Below are 25175 nucleotides of genomic sequence, written 5' to 3'. Positions count from 1 at the left end.
GCAGTGGGACCACCAGGCCCTGGGAGCTCCGCGTCCACCTTTCCAGGAAGTGCCAGACGGGTCCTCCCTGCGTCCACCAGCCTGCAGGGGTCTGACGCCTGCCCCTCCCACAGTGCTCCTCCTGCTGCTGCGGCCGCCCACTTCAGCCCGTTTCTGCCTCTTGTCACTGTGAAACCTCGAGCACTGAGCACACACAGGACTGTCCACCACGGCCCCGGGCCCACCCTCCATGATGGCCGTCGGCACCCTGTTGAGTCCTCCCCTCTCAGGGCCCCTCTGGTGTCCAGCGCTCACAGAAGTGCTGAGCCCGGTACGCCCGGCCCCGGTGTCCTCTGCCCTGGGCGTCCAGGTGCTGGTCTGCGGGAAGCCCTCCTGCGGGGCCCCGGGGCCCTGCCTGTCCCGCTGCGTCCCCATCCGGGCCTCAGCCAGGCCGGGGTGCTCTGCTCAGTCCTCAGCAGGATGATGTAGCACTTGGGGAGGAAGATGCCCCCCAGGAGTCCCGCCGTGGAGGCCAGGATGGAGAAGACCTCCACGGCCACGGTGGACTTGCCCCGGGCACTGTGGTACAGGGGCAGGAAGGCCAGCCAGACGCTGCAGAAGAGCAGCATGCCGAAGGTCAGGAGCCTGGTCTCGTTGAAGGCAGCAGGCAGGCCCCTGGCCAGGAAGGCCACAGAGAAGGTGGCCCCCGCCAGGAGGCCCAGGTAGCCCAGCACGCAGGAGAAGGCCAGGCCGGAGCCCTCCTGGCAGCGCAGGACCACCAGCCTGGGCTCCGAGCGCACGTCCCTGTCTGGGAACGGCGGGGAGGTGCCCAGCCACAGCCCGCACAGAGCCACCTGCGTCAGGGAGGCCACGAGGACCAGTGAGGAGGAGGCACGGGGGCCCAGGCACGCCCGCGCCCTGGACCCGGGCCTGGTGACCCTGAAGGCCAGGGCCACGGTCAGCGTCTTGGCCAGGACGCAGGAGACGGCCACGGTGAACAGCACGGCGAAGGTGGTCTGGCGCAGGAGGCAGGCGACGGCGGTGGGGCGGCCCAGGAAGAGCAGGGGACACAGGGCGCACAGTGCCAGGGAGGCCAGCAGCGTGTGGCTCAGGGCCCTGTTGTTGGCCCTGACCACGGGCGAGTCCCGGTGCCGCAGGAACAGCCCGAGGACCAGCAGCGCCAGGCCGGCCAGGCCGACCGCCGCAGCGGCCAGCGCCAGTCCCAGGGGCTCCTCAAAGGCCAGGAAGGCCTCTGTCCTGGGCAGGCAGCGGTCTCTGGCCGGGCTCGGGTACTGCTCCTCGGGGCAGGGAAGGCAGCGCGGCACGTCTGTGGGACACAGGCCGAGGCCACCGCGGTCACACCACCGCCTTCCACGGACGGCGCTCGGTCACCCGAATGGGCGGCCAACTCAGACGGGGCAGGGGCCACAGGTACCACCTGGACAGTCTCCCCAGCCGGGCAGGAACTGACCTCGGGAAGGGCCCTGGGCTCACCCTGTCCCCAGGATCCACGTGAGCAGGTCCTAACCCAGCACCTCAGGACAGGCCTGTGCTGAGACGGGGACAGTGCAGACCAGGAGGGCCAGGGGGAGGGCTTGCGCCTGCTGCCTGCTGTCCTCTGGGAAGGGGAGGACTACCTGCTGTCCCCTGGGAAGAGGGAGGACTGCCTGCTGTCCCCTGTAAGGGGGAGGACTGCCTGCTGTCCCCTGGGAAGAGGGAGGACTGCCTGTTGTCCCCTGGGAAGGGGGAGGACTGCCTGCTGTCCCCTGGGAAGGGGGAGGACTGCCTGCTGTCCCCTGGGAAGGGGGAGGACTGCCTGCTGTCCCCTGGGAAGGGGGATGACTGCCTGCTGTCCCCTGGGAAGGGGCTGGACTGCCTGCTGTCCCCTGGGAAGGGGGAGGACTGCCTGCTGTCCCCGGGAAGGGGCTGGACTGCCTGCTGTCCCCTGGGAAGGGGAGGACTGCCTGCTGTCCCCTGGGAAGGGGCTGGACTGCCTGCTGTCCCCGGGAAGGGGCTGGACTGCCTGCTGTCCCCTGGGAAGGGGCTGGACTGCCTGCTGTCCTCTGACAAGGGAATGGCACATAGACACCCAGGGAGGACAGAGAGGACAGGAGTCAGTGCCCACAGTGTCCAGCAGGCGGGCAGGTCCTGGCCAACTGTGGGCCCAGACAAGGGTGTGGTCCCGCAGCTCCCTGGACTGGCAACCTGAGAGGCCGGCAGGGCCTTGACGGCCCCTGGGTCCAGGGTCCTCCCTCCCTCACCTGTGTGCTCTGCAAAGTGTCCCTCGGGGCAGGGGCTGCACTCGAAACAGCAGTGGGGGGCTCCCTGTCGGGGGGTCTGGCTGAACCCTGGAACGCAACTCCTGCTGCACACGGAGCTGGGCACCTGGGGACGAAGAGCAGGGAGTCACCAGCGACCCGCCAGGGCACGGGTGGCCAGTGGGGCCTCCTGCCTGCGGAAGCAACCACAGTGCATCCCGCCCACGACACAGGTGTCTCTCTGCCCACCAGAGCCAGATGGGACGGGCCCAGCCCTGCAGTGAGTGAGTGGACCTGCCAAGGGCTCCACCTGGACACCTGGACAAAGGAGCAGAGCTGGCCAGACAGTGTGTAGTGGGCCTTCCCAGGTTCCAGGACCTGCCCTAGACACTGCGGATCTGAGCACACACACCACACACTCACACACAGAAGTGCACACTCACACACTGACCCCAGGCACACTCACACAGAGACACATGCACATTCACACATGCAGACACCGGGGACACTCACACACACAGAACCCATGCACACTCACACAAAACCATGCACACTCACACACACAGACACATGCACACACACACACTCAGAACCCATGCACACTCACACACTGACCCCAGGCACATTCACACACAGACACATGCACCCTCACACACGCTGACCTCGGACACACTCACACACACAGACCCCATGTACACTCACACAGAACCATGCAACTCACACACACAGTCATGCACACACACACACAGACACCATGCACACACACAGAGAACCATGCACACTCACACACACACATGCACCCTCACACACACGCACACTCACACACAGAACCCTGCACACACACACATGCACACTCACACACACGCACACTCACACACATGCACACTCACACACACATGCACACTCACAAACATGCACACTAACACAGAGAACCATGCACACTCACACACACACATGCACACTCACACACACATGCACACTCACACACACATGCACACTCACACACATGCACAGTCACACACATGCAGAACACACTCACACACAGAGACATGCAAGGCCATCCCACACCTACAGTTGAGGATGACTCTCTCCTCTGGGTGGGAACCAGCCTGCCAGGCGGGGCCAGCCGTCCACCACTGAGCTGCCACCCAGTCCTCCTGAGACTGGGCCTCACCACGTGCCCAGGCTGGCGTGGGCTGAGGGATCCTGCTGCCTCAGCCCCTGAGCAGCTGGGATCACGGGGTGGACCCTAGGCCTGGCTGACCCTTCCAGTCACACTCAGCAGAGGCCTGTCCCCTAAGGACTGGGCCACAGGGCTCACCCGCCTGGCTGAAGCTCCCTGGTGCCACCTAGCGCCAAGGACATGTCACGCATGTGCTGGGGACAAGGACCCTGGCCTCCGAGGTTCCCTCCAGCTCCAGTGTTCCAGGACCCCATTCCAAGTACCTGGGAGGCTCACCTGGAGGTTCTCCTGCAGGTGGACGGTCATGCTGCTCCCCGAGGAGCCTCGAGGGTCGATCTGGCCTACGTGGACCAAGTGGAATGAGCCCTCGGGGGTCTTCTGCCCTCGCACAATGTCAAATTTGGACACCAAATCCCCGTTGGCATCAAACGTGACCTCTGTGTCGTCCGGGGTCTTGAAGCGCACCTTCCTGAGGGGCTGGAGCAGCTGGGGAAGGAAGGGCCATGCTGTAGACTGGCCGAGGATGGTCCCTGGGCCTGGCACAAGCCAAGGCCACTGCCCTAGCGCTCAGCGGGCACAGCTCCACGCAGGGCCGACCCGTCGCTGGTCACATGGGCACTAAGCCTGCAGAGTGAGCAGGGCCCACGCACGTCTTAGAGCTTAACTCCGGTTGAAGCAGAGGGAGGTTTCCTACGGATGGTGAGTGTGAGTCCAGAGCACACTTGACGACAAGCCAGCCGCACACCTCACTTGACCCTGTTGCCCTGGATGGAGGAACCCACCCACATGCTCACACCCAGCTCCAGGGCCGCCTGGGCTGGGACAGCCTCGGCCTTCCCATCACACGCCTGGGCAGGCCACCCTGGCGGGGCTTCCAACGCGAGGCTCTGCCCAGTAGAGGGCACGTCCATGGCCTTCTCCCAGGCAGGCTAGGTCCAGCTGCCTGGCCATTCCTGCCTCTCCCCACACTTGGCCTTGCACTCCCACTGTGCCTGCCCTGCCTGCCCCACACCTGCCTGGCAGCCGCTTGCCACCCTCCACCTGAGAGCTCACAGGTCTCCCCAGATAGAGGACCTCCCTGGTCCACACCTCCACCACCCCCAGCTCTGCTCTGTCCCCCTCACAGCACACGGCGGCCCTGGACCCACATGGGCTTCATCTCGCTCTCTGCCCACACCCGACACTCACCACTCAGCACCCGGTGCTCAGCCGAACCGGTCCTGGGCTCTGGAGGGTGTCTGCACACAGCAGAGGCCCAGGCGGCCTGAGAGGACCTGCCCAGGGCACCCCGTCCTCAGCCACAGCACCTTGGGATTCCCTCCATCCAGCAGCCGGCGCAGAGACATGCCCGCTCACCTCAGGTGGGGCCTTTGGCCTGCACCCCAGTGACCAGGTCAACGCCCTCCTGCTGCCTCCTGTCCCCGTGTCCACCAGAAGGAGCTGCTACCCAGGCCTCAGCATCACGCCTTGGTGAGGAAGTCAAATCTCTAGACACCTCCAGACACTGGGACTGGCCAGCAAGGCTGAGGTGACCACTTCTTGGTTCTGCATGGAGGCCAGGAGACTCCTGCCTGACGCCTTCCTCTCTCGGTGGCTGTGCATCCCTGCTCCCAAGGATGACGCTGGGACAGAGACGCGACCGGGAATGGGTTGCCTTGATGGCCCCTGGTGAGCAGCTCTCCTAGGACGCCATCCTCTGCACACAGGCCAGGGGCTGCGGCCCACCCGGCTCACCACCGCCTGCAGGGCTGATCCATGCACTTGGGCACCGTCCTCTCGGTGGAGGTCCCAACAGCCCTGGCCATTGACCTGCTCTCTCCTCTCTTGTGCTGAGTCTCTGGAAATTCACAGGTGGTGCTGGGGCAGCCAGGTAAATTCAGCAGACTCAGCCTTGGACTCCACAGGGAAGAGGGGCTCTGGAAGGTTTCCCTGGGGGTTTACTGGGAGGTTTACCTGGAACTTGAATTCCGCTAGGATCCCGGCTGTGCTAAGGGAGCGACACCGCGGCCCCGTGACTCACCTGTGCTCGGGTGGTGGGGGGCTCTGGGTCCCCTGCAGTGCTCCTGCCAGGGCGCAGACAGCAGGCCTGCGGCTGAGGAGCGAGTCTCCCTCCAGCCCTGCAGTGAGCACACCAGCACCCTCCACCCTCTGCTCACCTGCCAGGGCAGGACATGCCCAGGGTCTGCACGGGCCCCAGCCCAGTGCTCACAGCCCAGCAGGTCCTGGAGGGCGTGGGCGATGCTGTACACGGGGGTGTATGCGATGTCCATTTTCCGAGCCTCCCAGAAAGGGTCCTCGGTGCTTTGCAGACGTTCATTCCCTGAGCAGAGCTGGACACCACTTGCCACTGAGCCATTCTTGGGGGGCCACGTGCACCCAAAGTTGACCTCCCAGAACCTCTCTATGAACATGTCCTCTGGGGTCCGACTCGGGTGCAGGTGAGCCAAGAACTCAGGGAAGCCAGGCACATGGCTACTTTGAAAAATCAGGCTAAAGCCTCCCTGCAGGACCTCAGAGGCACCTGGCATGCTCAGGGCTATGGCCATGTGCAGACTCTCTGAGCTGACCCAGACCTGGCCCGAGATCCGCAGGCCCAGCAAGCCCTGCAGGATGAGCAGGAAGCTCAAGTTGTTGAGGAAGACCAGAACCACCGTGGCAGTGCAGACCTGCATCCTCTGGACAATGGCGTCTGTGTCCTCCAGGGACTGCTGGGCAGGCACGTAGAGATGGGCCTCAATGCAGATGCCAGCCTGGCTCAGCTCCCGGGCAACCAGTGAGCTGGCCTGCTGCCCATAGTCATCATCCTGGGCCAGAATGTCCACCCAGGTCCATCCCAACCGGACCACCAGCTGGGTCACCGCATAACACGATGTGAGGTCACTGGCCAGCGTCCGAAGGAAGGACGGGAACTGGGCCTTGTCACTGAGGATGGGCAGCGTGGATGAGTGACTGACCTGTAGGGAAGGTCCGGGCAGTGGAAGAGAGAAGGTCAGCACCAGGACTCAGGCCAGGCCCCCAGGATTGAAGAGTGGAAGGAGGACAGCCAGAGAGAGGGAGTGGCCAGTGTGCCCCTTAGCCCTGCAGGGTTCCCCACGACTGTCCGTGGAAGTCCTGCACCTCAGCAGCAATCCCTGCACACTCGGGGAAGCAGGTCCCCCAAGCTGGAGCAGAGCTGGGGAGTGAGCGTCTTCCGGAAACATGAGTGGCGTCTGCCCGACTGCCCAGGGCGCGTCCACCCCATGCCAAGAGGGGTCTTGTGAGGGTGTGGGGCTGGTGGGAGGAGGCCCCCGTCATGATGGGCAGGACAGGAATGGACCAGCTCAGAGTGCCAGGGACCAGACCTGGAGCCTCAGCCTGGAGAGGAAGCCCACCAGGGACCAGCCTCCAAGAGCAGCCGAGGTGGGGCAGCTCCAGGACCAGAGCCCAGGACACCATGCTGGGACTCCAGGGGACCAGCCCCTCAGTGAGGGGACGCCCGCCCAGCAGGCCCAGAGACTCAGCCCAGTGCAGGACAGAGCAATTCCCACCAACTGGGGCCTTCCACTCCAGGTCGTGGACACCTGCCCAGCAGGGAGGACAAACAGCAGGCTCTGGGAAGCACCGAGACCCCCAGAGACCACACACAGGCAGCCTTCCGCCAGCGAGCCACACTCACACCCAGGAGGACGGGAGGCACACAGGCCCACACCTGGACGTGGACGGCAAGGGGCACCCGCAGCCAGAGAGCACGGTTCACACGCCCAGGACGGGACGGGCGGCCAGCAGTGGGGACGCTGTACAGGACGCAGCACCCACTGGCAAGGAGAGGAGGGAGGGGCTGATCTGCACCACAGGGAGCCTGCAGGACCCTGGGGAGTGAGGACCTGGGGAGCAGAGGTCACACTGGGAAACCCTGGCCAAGCGGACCCACACGGACAGGGCAGGAAGGGCCTGCCTCAGGTGGGGGGCTGGAGCGGCAGCTGCTGGTCTGGGCTGTGCAGGGAGAGCCCTGCTCTCCCACCCTCAGCTGACCACCACACACCCTGAGCTGAGAGCCACTGAGTCACCCACCTCAAGGGCTGAACTGTGGCCAGGATCACCTTCATCACGGTCAGGACTGAGGATGAGGAGGCTGGAGGCCACCAGAGTGTGACTAGGGAAGGGTTGGCAGGTGACACTGTGGCACGAGTCAGGGGCTGCCTGGCCTCAAGTCCAGCTCCTGGATCTGGGTGGGGACTGCCTGGCCTCAAGTCCAGCTCCTGGACATGGGTCGGGAATGCCTGGCCTCAAGTCCAGCTCCTGGACCTGGGTGGGATTGCCTGGCTTCAAGTCCAGCTCCTGGACATGGGTCGGGACTGCCTGGCCTCAAGTCCAGCTCCTGGACCTGGGGTGGGGACTGCCTGGCCTCAAGTCCAGCATCTGGATCTGGGTGGGGATTGCCTGGCCTCAAGTCCAGCTCCTGGACCTGGGTGGGGACTGCCTGGCCTCAAGTCCAGCTCCTGGACCTGGGTGGGGATTGCCTGGCCTCAAGTCCAGCTCCTTGACCTGGGTGGGGTCTGCCTGGCCTGAAGTGCAGCTCCTGGACCTGGGTCGGGACTGCCTGGTCTCAAGTCCAGCTCCTGGATCTGGGGTGGGGTGAGTTGGTTGTGGCCCTATTCCTCCTCTGATCCCCAGCTTCCTCACTGACCATTTGGATTGCACTTGTCTCAAGAGAAGCTTACCTGGAGGACAGTACTGGACAGAGAGCAGGGAGGTACAAGGAACCAGGCACAGAGCAGAGTGGTCAGTACCCTTCCAGACACACTTGCCCTTGCTGCCCTGCTGAGGGTCAGCTCTCGTGAAGGCTCTGGGGAGACTCACCTGGGGAAACTTGTAGAGCCCCAGAAGCCTGGCCATGGCCATGGACAGGGCTGACCGCGTGTCCCCGACCACGGCCACCCTGGGCAGGCGGGGTCCGCAGGCGTAGTTGGGGATGGGCTCCTCCTGCCCCGTGAGAAAGCTCATCATCTCAAACACGGCTCCGTGCACTGAGCACCCAGAGTTGCGGATGGAGAAGCCCAGGGTCAGGTTGGGCAGCAGGTGGACGCTCCTGTTGATCTCCTCCACGGCAAACACAAAGCTCTGGGCCACCAGGTAGCTCCACAGGGACAGGCTGAGTGGAAAAGCCCATGTTCACGCTGCCCAGCGGGCAGACAGCGGGACCGTGTGCCCCTGCCGCTCCCAGGCTGGACGAAGGGCAGGGACAGGCACATGCCCAGGGATCTGATGACCCACAAGCAGCCCCCAGAACCCCTGCAGGGGAGGAAGGGAGGACAAAGCCCACAGCCCTCAGTTGGGCACAGAGGAGGCTGACTGAAGAGTCTCAGAACCTCCAGGAAAGCCACCTCAAATGTCCACCTCACCAAGGGCAGGATCTGGACTCTGAGCTCGTCCCTCCCTGGTGGACCCCTGTGCCAGCGCAGCACAGAGTGCCCACACCACCGTTCACGCTGCTCACTTTAACCTGAGGGCCATGTGAGACACGGAGCCTCCTGGGCCTCCTTTCCAGTCAGGTGGGGAAGGAGGCAGGTCCTGGGGAGGACAGTCGGCATTTTCTTCTGCCCTTTCTGGGCCTGGGCAGGACACCAGAGGCTCTGCCGCTGACCACACCCAGCCCTTGTGTGTTCTGTGTGGAGGCAGGGTCTGGCCCAGTCGCCGGGGTGGTCTTGAAGGGCATCCTCCAGGCTCACGAGCGCCTGGCTGGGGTCCCACACAGCGCCCTCCTGACACGAGGCAGACTTTTAGTAAAGCTGAGCCCACCATTTAAATACGGCCAGGAGGACTGCGCTGGAACCCCGAGAGCAGAGGCAGGCACGATCTGTGTCCGGGGAGGACACAGGACACAGGCAGACAGGACCCACAGGGCCACATGCACAGCAGTGTCACCAGAGGGGTTAATGTCACCTCTGCTGGGGGCCCACCCTGTTCTCACACAGCAGGTGCATGAGACCCGTGCCTGGCCAGTCGGGCCAAAAGGAGGACAGTGACACAGCACCCAGGCCTCAGAGCCTGGTCAAACCTGGACAGGGAGGGGTTGAGGAGGCTGGGGACCACCAACCAGCCTGGACACACAAGGACTGATCCTGAGGTAACTGTGGACCACCCACCAGCCTGGACACACAAGGACTGACCCTGAGGAAGACTAGGGACCACCCACCAGCCTGGACACACAAGGACTGACCCTGAGGAAGACTAGGACCACCCACCAGCCTGGACACACAAGGACTGACCCTGAGGAAGACTAGGGACCACCCACCACCCAGGACACACAAAGACTGACCCTGAGGAAGACTAGGGACCACCCACCAGCCTGGACACACAAGGACTGACCCTGAGGAAGACTAGGACCACCCACCAGCCTGGACACACAAGGACTGACCCTGAGGATGGTCAGAGGACCACCCACCAGCCTGGACACACAAGGACTGACCCTGAGGAAGACTAGGACCACCCACCAGCCTGGACACACAAGGACTGACCCTGAGGAAGACTGGGGACCACCCACCAGCCTGGACACACAAGGACTGACCCTGAGGAAACTGGAGACCACCCACCAGCCTGGACACACAAGGACTGACCCTGAGGAAGACTAGGACCACCCACCAGCCTGGACACACAAGGACTGACCCTGAGGAAGACTAGGACCACCCACCAGCCTGGATACACAAGGACTGACCCTGAGGAAGACTAGGGACCACCCACCAGCCAGGACACACAAGGACTGACCCTGAGGAAGACTAGGGACCACCCACCAGCCTGGACACACAAGGACTGACCCTGAGGAAGACTAGGACCACCCACCAGCCTGGACACACAAGGTCTGACCCTGAGGAAAACTAGGACCACCCACCAGCCTGGACACACAAGGACTGACCCTGAGGAAGACTGGGGACCACCCACCAGCCTGGACACACAAGGACTGACCCTGAGGAAGACTGGGGACCACCCACCAGCCTGGACACACAAGGACTGACCCTGAGGAAACTGGGGACCACCCACCAGCCTGGACACACAAGGACTGACCCTGAGGAAGACTAGGACCACCCACAAGCCTGGACACACAAGGACTGACCCTGAGGAAGACTAGGACCACCCACCAGCCTGGATACACAAGGACTGACCCTGAGGAAGACTAGGGACCACCCACCAGCCAGGACACACAAGGACTGACCCTGAGGAAGACTAGGGACCACCCACCAGCCTGGACACACAAGGACTGACCCTGAGGAAGACTAGGACCACCCACCAGCCTAGGTACACAAGGACTGACCCTGAGGATGGTCAGAGGACCACCCACCAGCCTGGACACACAAGGACTGACACTGAGGAAGACTAGGACCACCCACCAGCCTGGACACACAAGGACTGAACCTGAGGAAGACTGGGGACCACCCACCAGCCTGGACACACAAGGACTGAGCCTGAGGAAGCCAGGTGACCACCCACCAGCCTGGACACACAAGGACTGAGCCTGAGGAAGACTAGGGACCACCCACCAGCCTGGACACACAAGGACTGACCCTGAGGAAGACTAGGACCACCCACCAGCCTGGACACACAAGGACTGACCCTGAGGAAGACTGGGGACCACCCACCAGCCTGGACACACAGGACAGACCCTGAGGAAGACTAGGACCACCCACCAGCCAGGACACACAAGGACTGACCCTGAGGAAGACTAGGGACCACCCACTAGCCTGGACACACAAGGACTGACCCTGAGGAAGTCTAGGACCACCCACCAGCCTGGACACACAATGACTGATCCCGAGGAAGACTAGGGACCACCCACCAGCCTGGACACACAGGACAGACCCTGAGGAAGACTAGGACCACCCACCAGCCTGGACACACAAGGACTGACCCCGAGGAAGACTAGGACCACCCACCAGCCTGGACACACAGGACAGACCCTGAGGAAGGCCAGGGGACCACCCACCGGCCTGGACACACAAGAACTAACCCTGAGGATGGTCAGAGGACCACCCACCAAACTGAACACACAGGACGGACCCAGAGGAAGCCAGGTGACCACCCACCAGCCAGGACACACAGGATGACCCTGAGGATGCGAGGTGACCACCCACCAGCCTGAACACACAGGATGACCCTGGCGATGCCCTCTACATCCCCCTTGCCCTCGGCGTCTCCCACCCAGCACCCGGGCACTTACTCTGAGGAGGCCTGTCCCACGGGAGGAGCAGTGAAATTGAACAGGGTGACCTCATCGAAACACAAGATGGAGAAGCTGCCCCCCACCACCACGTCCCCCGGTCGGTCGAAACGGGAGCTCGAGCCTGGCAGGCGCCAGCTGAATGGCCCAGAGAGGGTGACGCTGGGGTGAGGGCCCAGGATGGCAGGCAGCAGTGCCCACAGCCACATGCCCGCAGGGTCAGGACGGCCAGTGCCGTGGCAGCCCCCGTGTGGAACTGTGTCCTGCAGTGACAGCGCCTTTTACCTGGATCTACCTGGACCAGGCGCCTGGGCTGAGGCTCATCTGCACCAGCAGCCTCCAGGCCCTGGGGAGTCGGGACCCGAGCTGCAATGGGGGGTCACCAAGCCCCACGCCTATTACAAGTTTCTCTCTCCTCCCCTGGCTCCCCGGCGCCCTGCGGCAGGGGCTGGGCTCTGGCGTCCTCTGTCCGCCTGGGAGGGCTCCCTGGGTCCTGCTTGCTTTCTGAGGGACTGCAGGCCCAGGAGCAGCTGCTCTGGGTCCCCAGGACACTGCTCTGCAGAGGGGCCCAGGAGGCCCAAAGCCCTGAACCCAGAGCGTGTGAGCCCTGGAGAGGGGCGTGTCCTCCAGCTGCAGGTGGCCAGGCCCAGCAGGCAGCAGCAGGGCTCCTTGGGATCCAAGGCCCTCAGCGCCCACTCTGAGGCCAGGGCCCAGGTCCAGGCAGGAGGGAGGCTGGGCTGGTTGAGGCTGGACGGGCGCAGCCTGGGGCGCTCTGGAGAAGAAGGCTGCCCTGCGACCTTGGAGGCAGGGAGGCAGTTGGCACCCGGTGAGGCCGGGTCACACCAGCAGGGTGGGGTATGGTGGTGGACACAGGGCCCCCGTCCCTTGCTGGTCACTGGTGGGGACAGGGATGGTGCCGCCCCTCTGAGGCAGCACTGCAGATCCTCCAAATGACACCCAGGTGTGGCGGCTCGGCCCAGCCCCTTCCCACTGCACACCCTGGGCTGGACATCCCAGGGCTCAGGAACTCCGTAGCCACTACAGAGCACGAGGGGGGACCAGATGTCCACGGGCCGGCCTGCAGTGTCCACTGGTCAGGGGGCCTCCAATGGAAGGGCATCGTCCAGGAGAGGAGCGGGGTGCTGAAGCTGCTCCACCTGCCCACACCAGGATCACCCAGGTCCAAGAAGACACGTCAGCCACCTACGCTGACCACACTGCCCTGCAGCCTCTTGAACAGGCAGCTCCACAGGGACAGAGCTCGGTCAGTGCTGACCAGAGGCTGTAAGTGTTGCAGAGGGGCCCTGGGGGCCATCGGGGTCATGGAGCCGTGCTGGCAATCGGCAGGAGCCAGGCGGCACTGCTGGACACCGCTGACCCTGGGCAACAGTTCACAATCACCCTGTAATGAGTGTACTGGTCCCTACAGCAGTGGAGACAGCTGTCCCTAATCCCATAGGGGGAACTAAGACAGGGGCCGCTCGTTTAGATCAATGTAGTAGCGCCAGATGTCCCTTCCTCCCTCCCCATCACAATAGTACACCTGGGGATGATGTGGACAGTAACACAGAAGTCGTCCCACTTGGTGACCTCGAACAGCTGAAGGGCCAGGCATGGAGTTACTCCTGACATACAAGCAAACCATGTTCCCTCGGGGGCCGCAGCATGCTGCTCATGTGGGCCTGAGGAAATCCCAAGGGCTGCAGTGGACGTGCAAGAATAAGCAGTAGAGAAAACATGATTCACGTGTTTCAGTCTTATCTTTGGAGGGTGGTGGGAGTCTCTGAGGGCTGTCCCTTTTCTGTTGTCTTGCCTCAGATGTGATCGATCCACATTGTGAGCAAGTCTCCTCCATTTCAGCCGGGCATTTGTCCGTTTTCTGGAAACACTTTCACAGATGTAGTCTCCTGGCTGGAATGGGTGTTGGAAACCGTGGTCTCTTGGGCTGCTCTCTCCTAAGTTGAGCCTGTTGGAGAGACTTCACCACAGGTTGGAGCAGGGGCAGGTTCTTGGTAAGGGTGGAGGAAGGGCTCCGGAAGCATTAACATTTCAATCTCTTGGACGTCGTTGGCCTCCAACTTCCTGGACCCAAACCGGCCTTTATTTTTAACCCAATTACCTGTCTATATTGACTGTCTTTTGATTTCTTTTATTATTACCCCTCTAATTTTAGGGACATCTTACTACTGTAAGGAAAACAGGCGATGAGCGCTCTTGATGCTTCAAGCTGAGGGAGGCCACAAGGGATGGAGCAAGCACTTTGGACCCCCTTCTTAGAAATTGAGGCTGTCTGGGGTAAACGTCTGGTTCCATGAAAGGACAAAAAGATATGAATACTGAAATGAGAGTGATACAAAGTAAATATTGTAGCATCTGGAACACGTCAGTGAGTATCATGAAGACGACAGAAATCGATAATCTCTCACCAGGAGAGATTATCTGTTCCCATAACAAGGCCTAACAGAGTCTAACAAGCCTGGAGAGGATAAGGCCTTCATTTGTAAATCTTTAGCACTGTCAGACTTACCAGGAATGTAAACACAGCGTTTAGTTCAGTTATCTAATGTCATCTGATGTTTGTAAAATATCTTTTTGTTGGCATGATCTCTTTGTTTACTAGAGATCCCTTTACTTTTGTTACCTGGGCTACAGAATCATGCTAGCAAACACTGATGGAGTCTACCTGTACTGGAGGTTAGGAGGATCTGTAGGCCTTAAACTGACTAAAAACGTATAACTCTAGTAGTTCCTCTTGATAGTTGTCAGGCATTTCTGTCTAAGGATCTCTTTGTCTCCTCCAGTTTTCCTTATTTTGGGGGCTAACACAAGTGTACATCTCAAGGTACATTAAAGTAACTATTGTTTAGATTTTTAAATGTCCGTTAATGACTGTGTTTTGGTTTTAACTGTTTTGCTAGGTGCTTAAGATCAAGCTGGTCAAATTGACCTTGTTCCTGTCTGCTGTTAAGGGTCAGCTGAGTTCCCACAGGGTTACTCTTGGGGAACTTGAGAGCAACTTCTTAGCTCCTTTAGTGCCATTACCTGGCAGGGTCTCCTTGACGAGGTGGCTTTTGGAAGCATCAGGGATGTCTCCCTTTCCCAAGGACCCTCCTCTGCAGCAGGTGCACTGATTGGCCTTTTATCCTCCAGTGCTCTCATTAATCCCCCTGATCCGGAGGTCGTGTGGCCCAGAGTTGCAGAGTTCCTTAGAGAAGTTCTCTTGTTCCCTGGGTTCAGGCTGACTCTGAGGGAAAGAGCCAAATACTGATTCTCTTGGCCCTTTTATTTTAATCTCAGTCTATAAATGTGATCTTAAACTTCCAGCATTCAGTCTCCCCAGTCGTACAGTAAGAGTGCTGGGCTTTTACTCTAATGTCTATGACTTGACAGTCATTTACCCACATTTAATAATTGGGGTCTATATTATCTGTCCTATACATGATGGCTTATGATTTCAAATTAACTCAATTTTTTTGTTTTTGAAGCATTACTTCAGCAAAACACTAATCCAGCAACAGTTAAAGAGTTTACAAGGCAAATACAAAATGGAATTAACAGCAGTGAAAGCAAATTTCCTTGTGTAATCGCTATCTTGAATTTTGGCTAAGCTATATATTATATCCCCTGTTGGAGATCACAGTCATTTTACAACAAAAACCAATTGTTTGAATATGACTTTGAATGAGATGAAGTCTGGCTTATTCTGGAGCCACTGTAACATGTAGTAAGGTGGGAGGCAGGGCCTTATCTCAGGTAAGGGGGGCTCTTCATAAATCTTAGGTAGAGTGGTCAAGTTCTCAAGTTGCTCTTTGTCTTCTTTTTAAATACCATTTTATAAATTTTCATATATTATTTCCTAAGTCTATATGAATGTTAGTTAACACAGTACAATATTACATCTTAAAAGCGGAGAGAGTTTTAACTTTCCTTTTGCGTAATAAAGTGACAAAATGCTTTCCTGTTTCATGATATTAACATTTAAACAGAGCAGGCGCTCATTATCTTTTAGAAATACATTTACATTTTTGTCCCAGTGTAGAAGGTGACATAAGGTTCAGGTCCAGATACAGAACACTAAATGCTATAAATAAATCCCCAATAAAATTTTCTATTCTGATAAGTTTAAAATTACCATTACAACCTTACATTGGAGAACACCAGCTTGATAAAATGTTCCTTTAAACCATTCCCTATAAAGATTTTTATACCCAGAAGATATGAACACATTTAATATATAAAGAAGAGTAATAGCATTACAATTACATTAATATCTTTATATTAACCAAGTTGAGTTTTTAAAGAAAATTTACACTTTGGAATGTGGTACAATGCTCCAAAATAACAGGCGCTGTTTAACCAGAGCTGTACAAACCCCAATTTTTATGAGCAGCTCTTCTAGAGAATAAAATTAGCAGGCATGATACTAACAGAAAATTGATATTTTAAGAATTATTTGTCATTTTACATATGGACTGAACTTTGGTTTATATCAGTGCATTAATATTTGACCTTACAGAATAAGCTCGATTAGTTCACTGTTGTTTAATTATACGTACACACAAACTTTTTAAATTTACCCTTAATTTATGCTTTTTAATCCCTTAATTAGACACTCTTGTTGTTTACATACATGTACTATACTTTTATTTTATCACATAACGATTTTCTTACCTAGAAACAATTTTTACTAATTATATTTTTATACTTAGAACCATTTAAATTTTTAAATCTGTTGATCCCCTTTTTAAAATTTATATTTTGAAACAACCCTTGTAAATTTCTGAATTGAGATTAATTACTCCATTTTCATAAGGTGAAATACTTGGGTATTTATAGAACTCTATTTAAATATAGTTCATACTTTTGGACCCTTTATATAGAATAATACCTGTGGAGACTTTTAGTAACCTTGTTTTCTATGAACACAAAGTCATTTTAAACCATCTTTTTATTTACCAATTTATGAAAGCACCAAAATTGTTTAAGTATGTTACCCTGTGGAATTTAAGGAGTTTGAGTACTGGATGTTATCTTTCACAGTTAACATTTGAACTCCTGAAATCAATCCATGATTAATACCATATATGTCAAATCTAGTTTAGTTTTTTTAAAAAATTGCCAAGATATCACAGAAGTGTATTGGACAGCATCAACCATTTGTTCCCAGTTGACGAAAAATTTAGAAACCACAGATATTAGACATTTTATAAAATTAACATATTACTAGTTGTGTGACCACCTAGAAAAACTTGTGAGTTAGCAAGTTTTAAAGACAGCTTTTCTTTTCATTGTTTACCCAATTTAAATTGAACCTTCAAAATCATGTGAAGTTATGGTATTTGGATCCTTCTTTTTTATTATTTTAATTGATGAGCTCACATGTCAATTTGGAACCAAACATATGTGGACATGATAATACACATATACATAAAAGAGATGGACAAAGGCCTCATAACTTATATTTTAAAACCCCTTAGACTGAGAGTTGACCCTTATAAACTGGCCTCTGAATGAAACAGAGCATTAAGAAAACTTTATACTTCAATAAAATAGGTCTGATCAAAAATTAACTTATGTGCACCAGATCAAAAATTATGAGCTCAAAAAACTAGAATTTTAAGTCTTTTTGGCCTGATATGGTCCCTCTCATCACAGATGAAAAGAATTAAGAGAACATAGACAAGGTTGTGCCCTATCCCTCCCTGAAGGAGATTCCCGAGGAGACAGCAAGGGAGCTGCTTCCACTGGTCTCCTGGGAGAGCCCCTCAGGTGGGGTCTTGTTCTACCCGGTTTTCCTGGTCTCCTGGATGGCAGCCATCAAAATGTTAGCCTGGCACTTTGGTTGACCAACTGCAATAGTTGGAAGTTTCTATTGGCAGCAGTTTACATTTTAATGTAAGCTTTAGTGAACATGGTTAAAAAGCTCGTCAGCCATTTTTTTTCCAAATTTGACTATAAAACATTTGAGCAGGATGTCCAGGCTGCCCAAAGACAATGTGGTGGTCCTGGAGGAGGCCATCTGACCTCGAAAGCTGGCCATTCTCTCTCAGAGAATTGAGGGAGAGAAAAGATGTCACAGCAGGTCCTGTGGACTCGGCCCTTCTCTGGAATTCCTGGAAATTGGTCAATATGCGTTGAAGGGTGTGCAGGACCAACACGAGGGAGACCGACCCACGTCCACACTCAAGGCAGCAAAAAACAGAAAAGGACAAACAAAAACGTCCCAGTAGCCGGTGTTCCCGAGTTCCCCGAGAGTGAGCATCCCAGGCGGCCGCAGGCCGGGTTGGCCACGGAGGGAAGGAGCCTGCGCCACCGAGATGGCCTTGGAGGCTACTTCCCTTTCTCCACCAGGTGCGAGTCCCAATGTGGTCAAAGAGGGACTCTCCGCGGGAAACCAGGGCGGTGGGAGGAGGAATCCGCGGCCCCTGCTAACGTGGCCATCACTGAACTGTTCTTCCAGGAGAAGGGCATTCGCTGCGCCCCGACGTGTCCCCGGCGTCACCAGCACCCGCGAGCTCACTGGGGTTCGCGCTCAGGACGGGGGACCTGCTGGCACACAGCGGAGGGCGCAGCTCAGAACAGTCCCAGGACCCAACATCCGACTGAAAACCCGAGGCTGGACAAACGCCCGACGCCGCCCAGCCACGCACGCTCGGACGAAGCCATCGCCCCGGTGTTGGGTTCCAACCAGCCACAGCGGGACAGGGCCTCCAGGGACCGGCAACCCGGGACGCGGTCGGCTTCGTGGACTCACCGGACTTGGGAGGACAAGGAGTGGGGCTCAGGCGCTCTAATTCAGCCTGCGGAAGGCACGAGGCGCGACGCAGCGAGGCAGGGCATCCGGCCACAGAGGCGCGGCCGCCGCCCTGGCCACGAGGGCAGAGGGCGCCAGTGGACTGCGCTGGGCAAGGGTGAGCGCCCGCGCGGTGAACCAAAAGGCTGGCGACAGCGGCGGCGCGGCCACCGAGAACACCCGCGCACGGATCGACTAGCTGAGCGGCAACCGAGTGAGAGTGCGCGAGAGAAAACGGTGCCGCTGGGCTCCTGCAAAGGACCGCAACTGGCCTGGACGCCAGCGACGAATTTCCGCTATGGCCCTCCGTGGTGCTGTCACCGAGAATCTGGAGACACGAAGACAAGAGTGGTACTGCGCCCCAGGCTCAGTGCAGATGTGTGCTCTGGCAGAAAACCGTCGGGGGCGCGCTGCTGGTCAGAGAGCCACTGGGAACGCCGGGAACTTGGACCAGGAACGTGGTGCCAGCGGGCCTGGGACAGAGAAAGGGACCATCGAGGGTGCAGAGAACCGCGATGCCACCTGCGGGCGGGCGCTGGACCCGCCTAGGGCCCCGCACATAGCGGACGCCTTTGTCCAGGCCAAAGGCAACTATGGCCTCTGGCTCCATCAGCGGTGCAGCGGGTAAAACTAGGCCAGCGCTGAGAAGGGAGCGGCAATTCCATGAACCTGGGCTGGTTTCAGAATGGGACAGGTGTTCCAGAGAGACATCGTGCACAGAACTTTCACAGATGAGAAGCTCCAGGTTACCAGTCCTGCAGGATGCACGGCACCTCGGGTTATGATGCAGCTGAGACTGAAACATGGGACCTCATGGGGAGGAATGTTTGGAGAGAAGGTAGAGATTAATTCTGCAGTCTTGACTTGGATTCTCAGCTGCCTGTTTTGTTTCTCTACTGCTGAATGCCTAAGTAAGAAGGAGTAAGTGGAAGAGAGAGAGACAGAGAGAGAGGGAGAGAGAGAGAGAGAGAGAGAGAGAGAGAGAGAGGAGGCTTTAGACTTTAAATATCAAATAACCAAATATGGTTCAGAATCAAATTCTTATCTCAACCTTTAATAGACTTAAGTGTCATTTAAGTTTTCTAAGCCACAGGTGGTAGTCATTGTTCAATCTGTGAAGTGAGGACCAAGATCGTTCAAATTTCAAAAAGTAGCTTTTAGGATTGTAAGAAATCATACAGGTGACTGGATCAGCTGCTGGGAGGCTGAGATAGAAGGAGTGAATGTTTGGAGCCAGGCTGAGCAACTGAGAGAGACCCTGTCTCCAAAGGATTAAAAACCTAGGAGATGTAGCTTTAGTATAAGTGCTCTGTCTTCCATTCCCAGTAGTGGAGAAGAAAAAAGGAATTAAAAGTAAAGTGACAGTTCCTGAGACATAATACAACTAGTAACCTTCGAAAAGATAGAATCATCCTTATGTGGTCAAACTGTTAACACCAGAAGCAAAACCCCAATGAAGGACCAATGCATACCTGTGACCCTTTAAAGATCGCCCTAAACGTAAGAGGATTTTTTACATCCTGTACCAGATCCGCATTATTTTTTTTTTCTCTTTGAGAAAGGGTGTTCCTAAATTTTCCTGCTCTTCTAGAACTTGAAATTCTCCCACCTCAGCCTTCTGAATAGCTGGGATCACAAGCATGGCCCACTGCTGCTTGGCTATCAGGTTCACTTAAAAATGGACAGAAACATACATTATTTAGCATCTCATAGGTCCACAGTCTTCTCTGTTTTACCTTCAATGTCATAAACCTTCCACAAATATTCACTTAAGCATATACAGACTGCTTACTTTTGCCAGCTATTCTGAAAATAGCTGCCAATTTGGCACGTTCTCTTTCAAATATGGAAATTTTTTTTAAAAAGTTACCTGGAATGTGGAACTACCTAATAATGTGCTTATTAGGGACTGGGAAGGGTGTGAGGGAAGATGGTAGAAGAGTGGATGGAAGCAGCAATGCACTCCGTATGTATGTGTGGAAATGTAACATGAATCCCTTCCATGTGTACAGTGCTTACGTGTCAATAAACAAATTTTAAAATCACCACATACAAAAAAAAAAAAGAAAAGAAAAGGACAAACAAACACAGAACAGGTAAGACACCAAAGACAATGACAAGTGCCCACTCCTGATTTCTGCCCAGAGGGCCTGGGAACGACTTGCCAGTCCCGGACTCGAGAAGTAATGCTGCGTCCAGCCTTCCTCAGAGTCCCCAGATGCGGGTCCACCAGAAACAGACTGACTCGTCCCCGGGGGGCAGAAACAGGTGACTCTGGGAGAATTTAGCTCAGTCCTGGGTTGGGAATCCACACACCATGCAGCCTGGGGCTGAGGAACGTCACCCAGAGGCCTTCCCTAGGAGCACCGCTGTGGCCTCTCCCCTCCGCAGGAGTTCCCAGGTCAGGGGTGGGCGGTGGTTACCCACCAGGCAGCCAGGATCTCGCTGGGGCCTCCAAATGTTATGGGGTCAACTTAAGAACAGACCGATCACCACTGAGAAGTCCAACATTGAGAGTCTTTATTAAGCCGGCCGGCTGACTGTCTCACAAGATGCCCCCCAAAATGGCTATCGGGAGAACAGCCCAGACTACAGGGTTGCAGGGGTTCTTATACCAAAAACCACATCAATCCAAAGTGTCTGTTGCTGTGATTCAACATTACAAACTAACATCGTGGGATCAGAACTCGTCAGCAGAGGGTGAAGTGGGTTAAATGACCTCAGTAGGTACAAACTAAAGAATGGTTACAACACCTAGACAATGGCTGTTGAGAGCACCGTTGACATGCTACATTGTTTAGGAAACTGGGAATGCAACAGAATAATTTTTCATTTTAGGAGAATTGCCATTTCCACATTTTGTATTGCCAAAATGTCATGCTAAGCAACTGTAGATGGGTACACAGGCGGGGGACTTCCCATGGGAGAAGGATTTCCTACATAAATGAAAATATCAGACAAATGTAGTTAGCAGTATGAACCATGTCTTTTGCTGCAAGAAATATCTTAGAAGCAATGGGATATGACGATACATTATGGACATTTAGTAGAAATCAACACTTTATTGTCTGACCACCTAGAAAACGGTTTGTGAGTTGGAATTTTAAGCATATATTCCTTTTGATTGATTGCTTCAATTATATTCTTTGGATCCATCTCTTTATTTAAATTTTAATTGTTGCATGCTTATTTGTCCAAATGCCAATTCTGAGACCACACAATAACACATACAACCAACAACACAATAAACAGGTGTGCACACACACCAAAAGGAAAGGAAGCAGATTTTGTGACTATTTTATTTGGAGCCCCCAGGTAGGAGGCAGTGTGATTGATAAAGATTAAGCCTCTATTCAATTTAACCTATTAGAAATTAAATTAGAGCCCAGCAGACTCTGATATTATGACGTAATCATGGGACAGGCCTGTCCAACTGGAGACACCAGCTATGAAACCCAGCAGCCAAGATGGACACTGACATCAAAGGTTTCAGGTAGCGGCTCTCTGTCCTCCATGGTTATCAGACTCATTCCCAACAAGACCACGTCTCTGTCCTCCTTAGGACTCATTAAAGGAATTTTTGAATGTATTCAAGAGCAAACCCTGGAGAAACTGGCTTCTGAACAAAGAGGGTAAACTTTTAGAGTTAGAAAAAATAATACTGACCAGAAAATACATTAATATGTATAGAATTTCAAAAAGCAGGAGTTTTCTTAAAAAAATTTAAATGGCCTCAATGCTAACATCACCATCAGGTCGGAGTGTGCTTTTCACAAAGATAAGAGTCAGTTAAGATCTCAACAACGTGGAATTCTGTGAGGGCCTCAGGAAAGAAATTTAAAATCCTGGCTGAAGAACGCATGCGCACTCAGAACCCTCACTTCTCTCTTTCTGTGCTCGGCTTTGGGAGGAACTGGCTATAAAGCAGCTGGAAACAGGTGAGAGGCCAGCCACGCCCTGTGAATGTAGAAGGGGACACTTTCCCTCTTGTCTTCACACGATCTCGCAGGCCTTGTAAACCCTGCAGCTCTGTAACTCACAGTGTTACATGTGAGCCTAGGAGAGATGAGAGCCAGCAGAAGCCAAGAGGGAAGGGAAGTGGGGTGATGCTCTTCCTCTGGGAGACCTTCTCTTCAGCGGGTGACCTAGTCCACGTGCTCTCTGCACAGCCCTGTTTTCCTTCTCCTTGCTCCAGCTGCGAGCCTACCTTCAACCCGGGTGCCCGTCGCCCACGACATTACACTGCACTCCTTCTGCAGGAAACCAGGGGCAGGTTGTAGTAGTCAGTGCACACTTCCTGACACGTGCTCTCTGCCACACTGCCGCTCTTCCTCAGCAGAGCCCTAAGCACAGACACGCCCTGACCCTTTCTGAGGACCCTGCGTTTCCCACGTCTCACCTGCCTCTGACCACTGCCCCTCCACCTCACCTGCGAGGGATTTTGTGGCTTCTACAGTGCAACTCCGGGAGTGGACCTGTTCTAATGGCTGCAGAAAGTTCCCCTGTGTCCTGATCCCTAGGGCCACCAACTGTCACAACCAGCTTGACCGACCTGCCCAGTCCACAAGGGGTGAGGCGGGACTGGAAGATAAAGACTCAGAGACACAGCTCTTGAAGACTAAGCTGGGGTCTGGTGGAGCTCTGCCCTCTGATGGAGATGCAGCTCTAAAGAGTCTCACCAGCAATCTTTATGCATACAGGTCTCATTTCAGGTTAAAGACCATGCAACAGTGATTCTTTCTACTCAGCAACGTCACAGAGACCAGGACATCCCTGCAGCTTTTCCCAGTTGCAATCCACAGTGCAGAGTGCACCGTGAGGAGCTTGGTGCGGCTCTCAGGAAAGCCCGTTGTTAAAGTCACTGTAAGGTGGCAGGGACCCGGGAAGCGAGCTGCTGAGACACTGTGGCTGTCTAGCTTGAGAGTTCCTTCCTTCCCGGAGCTGCGAGCCTGAGGTCAAGGTCAGAGCCCACAGGACCCTTGCACAGCCTCCTCACGCAGGGCACTGCCACAGCAGCTGGGCATCCTGTGGCCTTGCACAGGAACACCCCCAGGCACCAGGCACGCCACACCATGAGGCCACCAGAGACCCCAGTCCCAGTCACTGCTGGACCACCCTCTGTCACTGCTCTCCACTCACCACCTCAGGGGACACTTGTACCCTGTCACAGCACCTCAGGGGACACTCAGGACACCTGTCAAAGGACACTAGAAGACATGCATGACCATGTCACACCACCTCATGGGACAACAATGACCCCTATCCCACAGCGAAACAGGGAACATTCATGACAATTAGAACGTGGCCACACAGGGGACACGCGTGGCACCTGTCACCAGCACTCCCGGGACACTAGGGATGCCCGTCACCACCTTCTCCAAAAGTGTCAAAATTCTACAGAATAAAACGTCACTTCCGCCCCCACAACAAGGAAAGTCTGCTGGGTGGCACTGTGCCTCCTCAGGCCACAGGACAAACGCGACCTGCAGACGTAGTGCCCTTGGAGGCACCTGAGGTGGACCTCCGTGAGGTTTCCGTGATGCCCGCAGAAGGGGACACAGCAGGGGACAAGGGGACAGTTCAAGTCACCGCCTGGGAGAAATCACCACAGGGAAAGGGCCTGGGTGGGCGTGGGGCCCAGGGATCCGGCGGAGGCTTGGCAGGTGGGCTCCCCACCCCTCTGGCCTCACATCCTCTCAGGAGGACAACGAGGCAGCCGGGGGACACGTGGCTGGGGCCACAGGGTGGGGGACCGGACACGAGAGGGACCTGCCTGCGTCCACGGCGTCCCCACATGGGCACAGGGGACGAATGCTGGGCTGGCTGCAACGGGAGGCGTGGTCGGGAGTCGCCAGTCCTTCAGGGAGGGTTGAGAACGGGCGACGCACACGGGAGGGACACTGGGCCAGGGCTGCACGTCCACCCCGCACACCGTCCTCACGGCGGCTCTGCCACACTGACCGATGGAGACCAGCCCCGCCTCACACCACGTGCCCAGCCTGGCCATCCTGGACCAGGGTGCCTGCCCACCCTGCCCACGGGGCTGGGCACTGAGCACAGCTGCGGCCACAGCCACGCCCGCGTCACTTCCTGCACTGCTGGCTGCCCACACGTCCCCTCCTCCCTGGGACAGCCAAGACACCAGGACGTCACCACCGTCCTCGCCTGTGCACCGGGCGTTCCGCTTCACCACGCCGACCCTGACACAGAGCTCAGCCCGCCTCGTCCTCCCTGTGCGCTCATGTGCGTCACGACGTAGAGGTGCGACCTCCCCACAATGGACCTGACCGCCGACACCAGAACAGCTGCACCTGGGTCCTCGCCAGCTCCCGCCTCCCTGCCCAGGCAGCCCCACCCCGCTGTCCTGCCCGCGCCCAGCCTTGCTCTGTCCAGGGCTCAGGCCACCTGTGCTCCTGTGTCTGGGCCCTTCAGCAGCAGTGTGCAGAGCCCGTCCTGCCGTGCTGGGCACCACCGCTTCCTCCTCAGGGCCAGGACCTTCCTGGGACGGGCAGCCACGTGCAGCCTGCCCCTCCCGGGACATGGACGTGGACCTGGCTCCCACCGCTGGGTCTGAGGCTTCCCTGACCCTCGCTCTCCCTGTGGGGGACAGGTGCTCAGTCTCCCGCGCCCTGTGCAGCAGTGGGACCACCAGGCCCTGGGAGCTCCGCGTCCACCTTTCCAGGAAGTGCCAGACGGGTCTTCCCTGCGTCCACCAGCCTGCAGGGGTCTGACGCCTGCCCCTCCCACAGTGCTCCTCCTGCTGCTGCGGCC

The 25175-nt window shown here is 56.3% G+C and overlaps 1 protein-coding gene across 1 annotated transcript; it reads right to left on the bottom strand.

Moving 5' to 3' along the window:
• Window positions 1-290: 290 nt before the first annotated feature.
• Window positions 291-11820, bottom strand: LOC124966244 (vomeronasal type-2 receptor 26-like). The gene is made up of 6 exons (XM_047527277.1): window positions 11612-11820; window positions 8260-8551; window positions 5577-6374; window positions 3697-3906; window positions 2241-2364; window positions 291-1306 (listed from the first exon to the last, which is right to left on the bottom strand). The coding sequence occupies exons 1-6, from the start codon at window positions 11818-11820 to the stop codon at window positions 291-293; spliced, it is 2649 nt and encodes an 882-aa protein (XP_047383233.1).
• Window positions 11821-25175: the final 13355 nt, after the last annotated feature.

Source organism: Sciurus carolinensis, chromosome 16 (assembly GCF_902686445.1).
Source record: "Sciurus carolinensis chromosome 16, mSciCar1.2, whole genome shotgun sequence".
Lineage (NCBI taxonomy): Eukaryota > Metazoa > Chordata > Mammalia > Rodentia > Sciuridae > Sciurus > Sciurus carolinensis.
The sequence above is the reverse complement of the archived record's forward strand: the minus strand, read 5'-3'. Positions and strand labels throughout refer to the sequence as shown.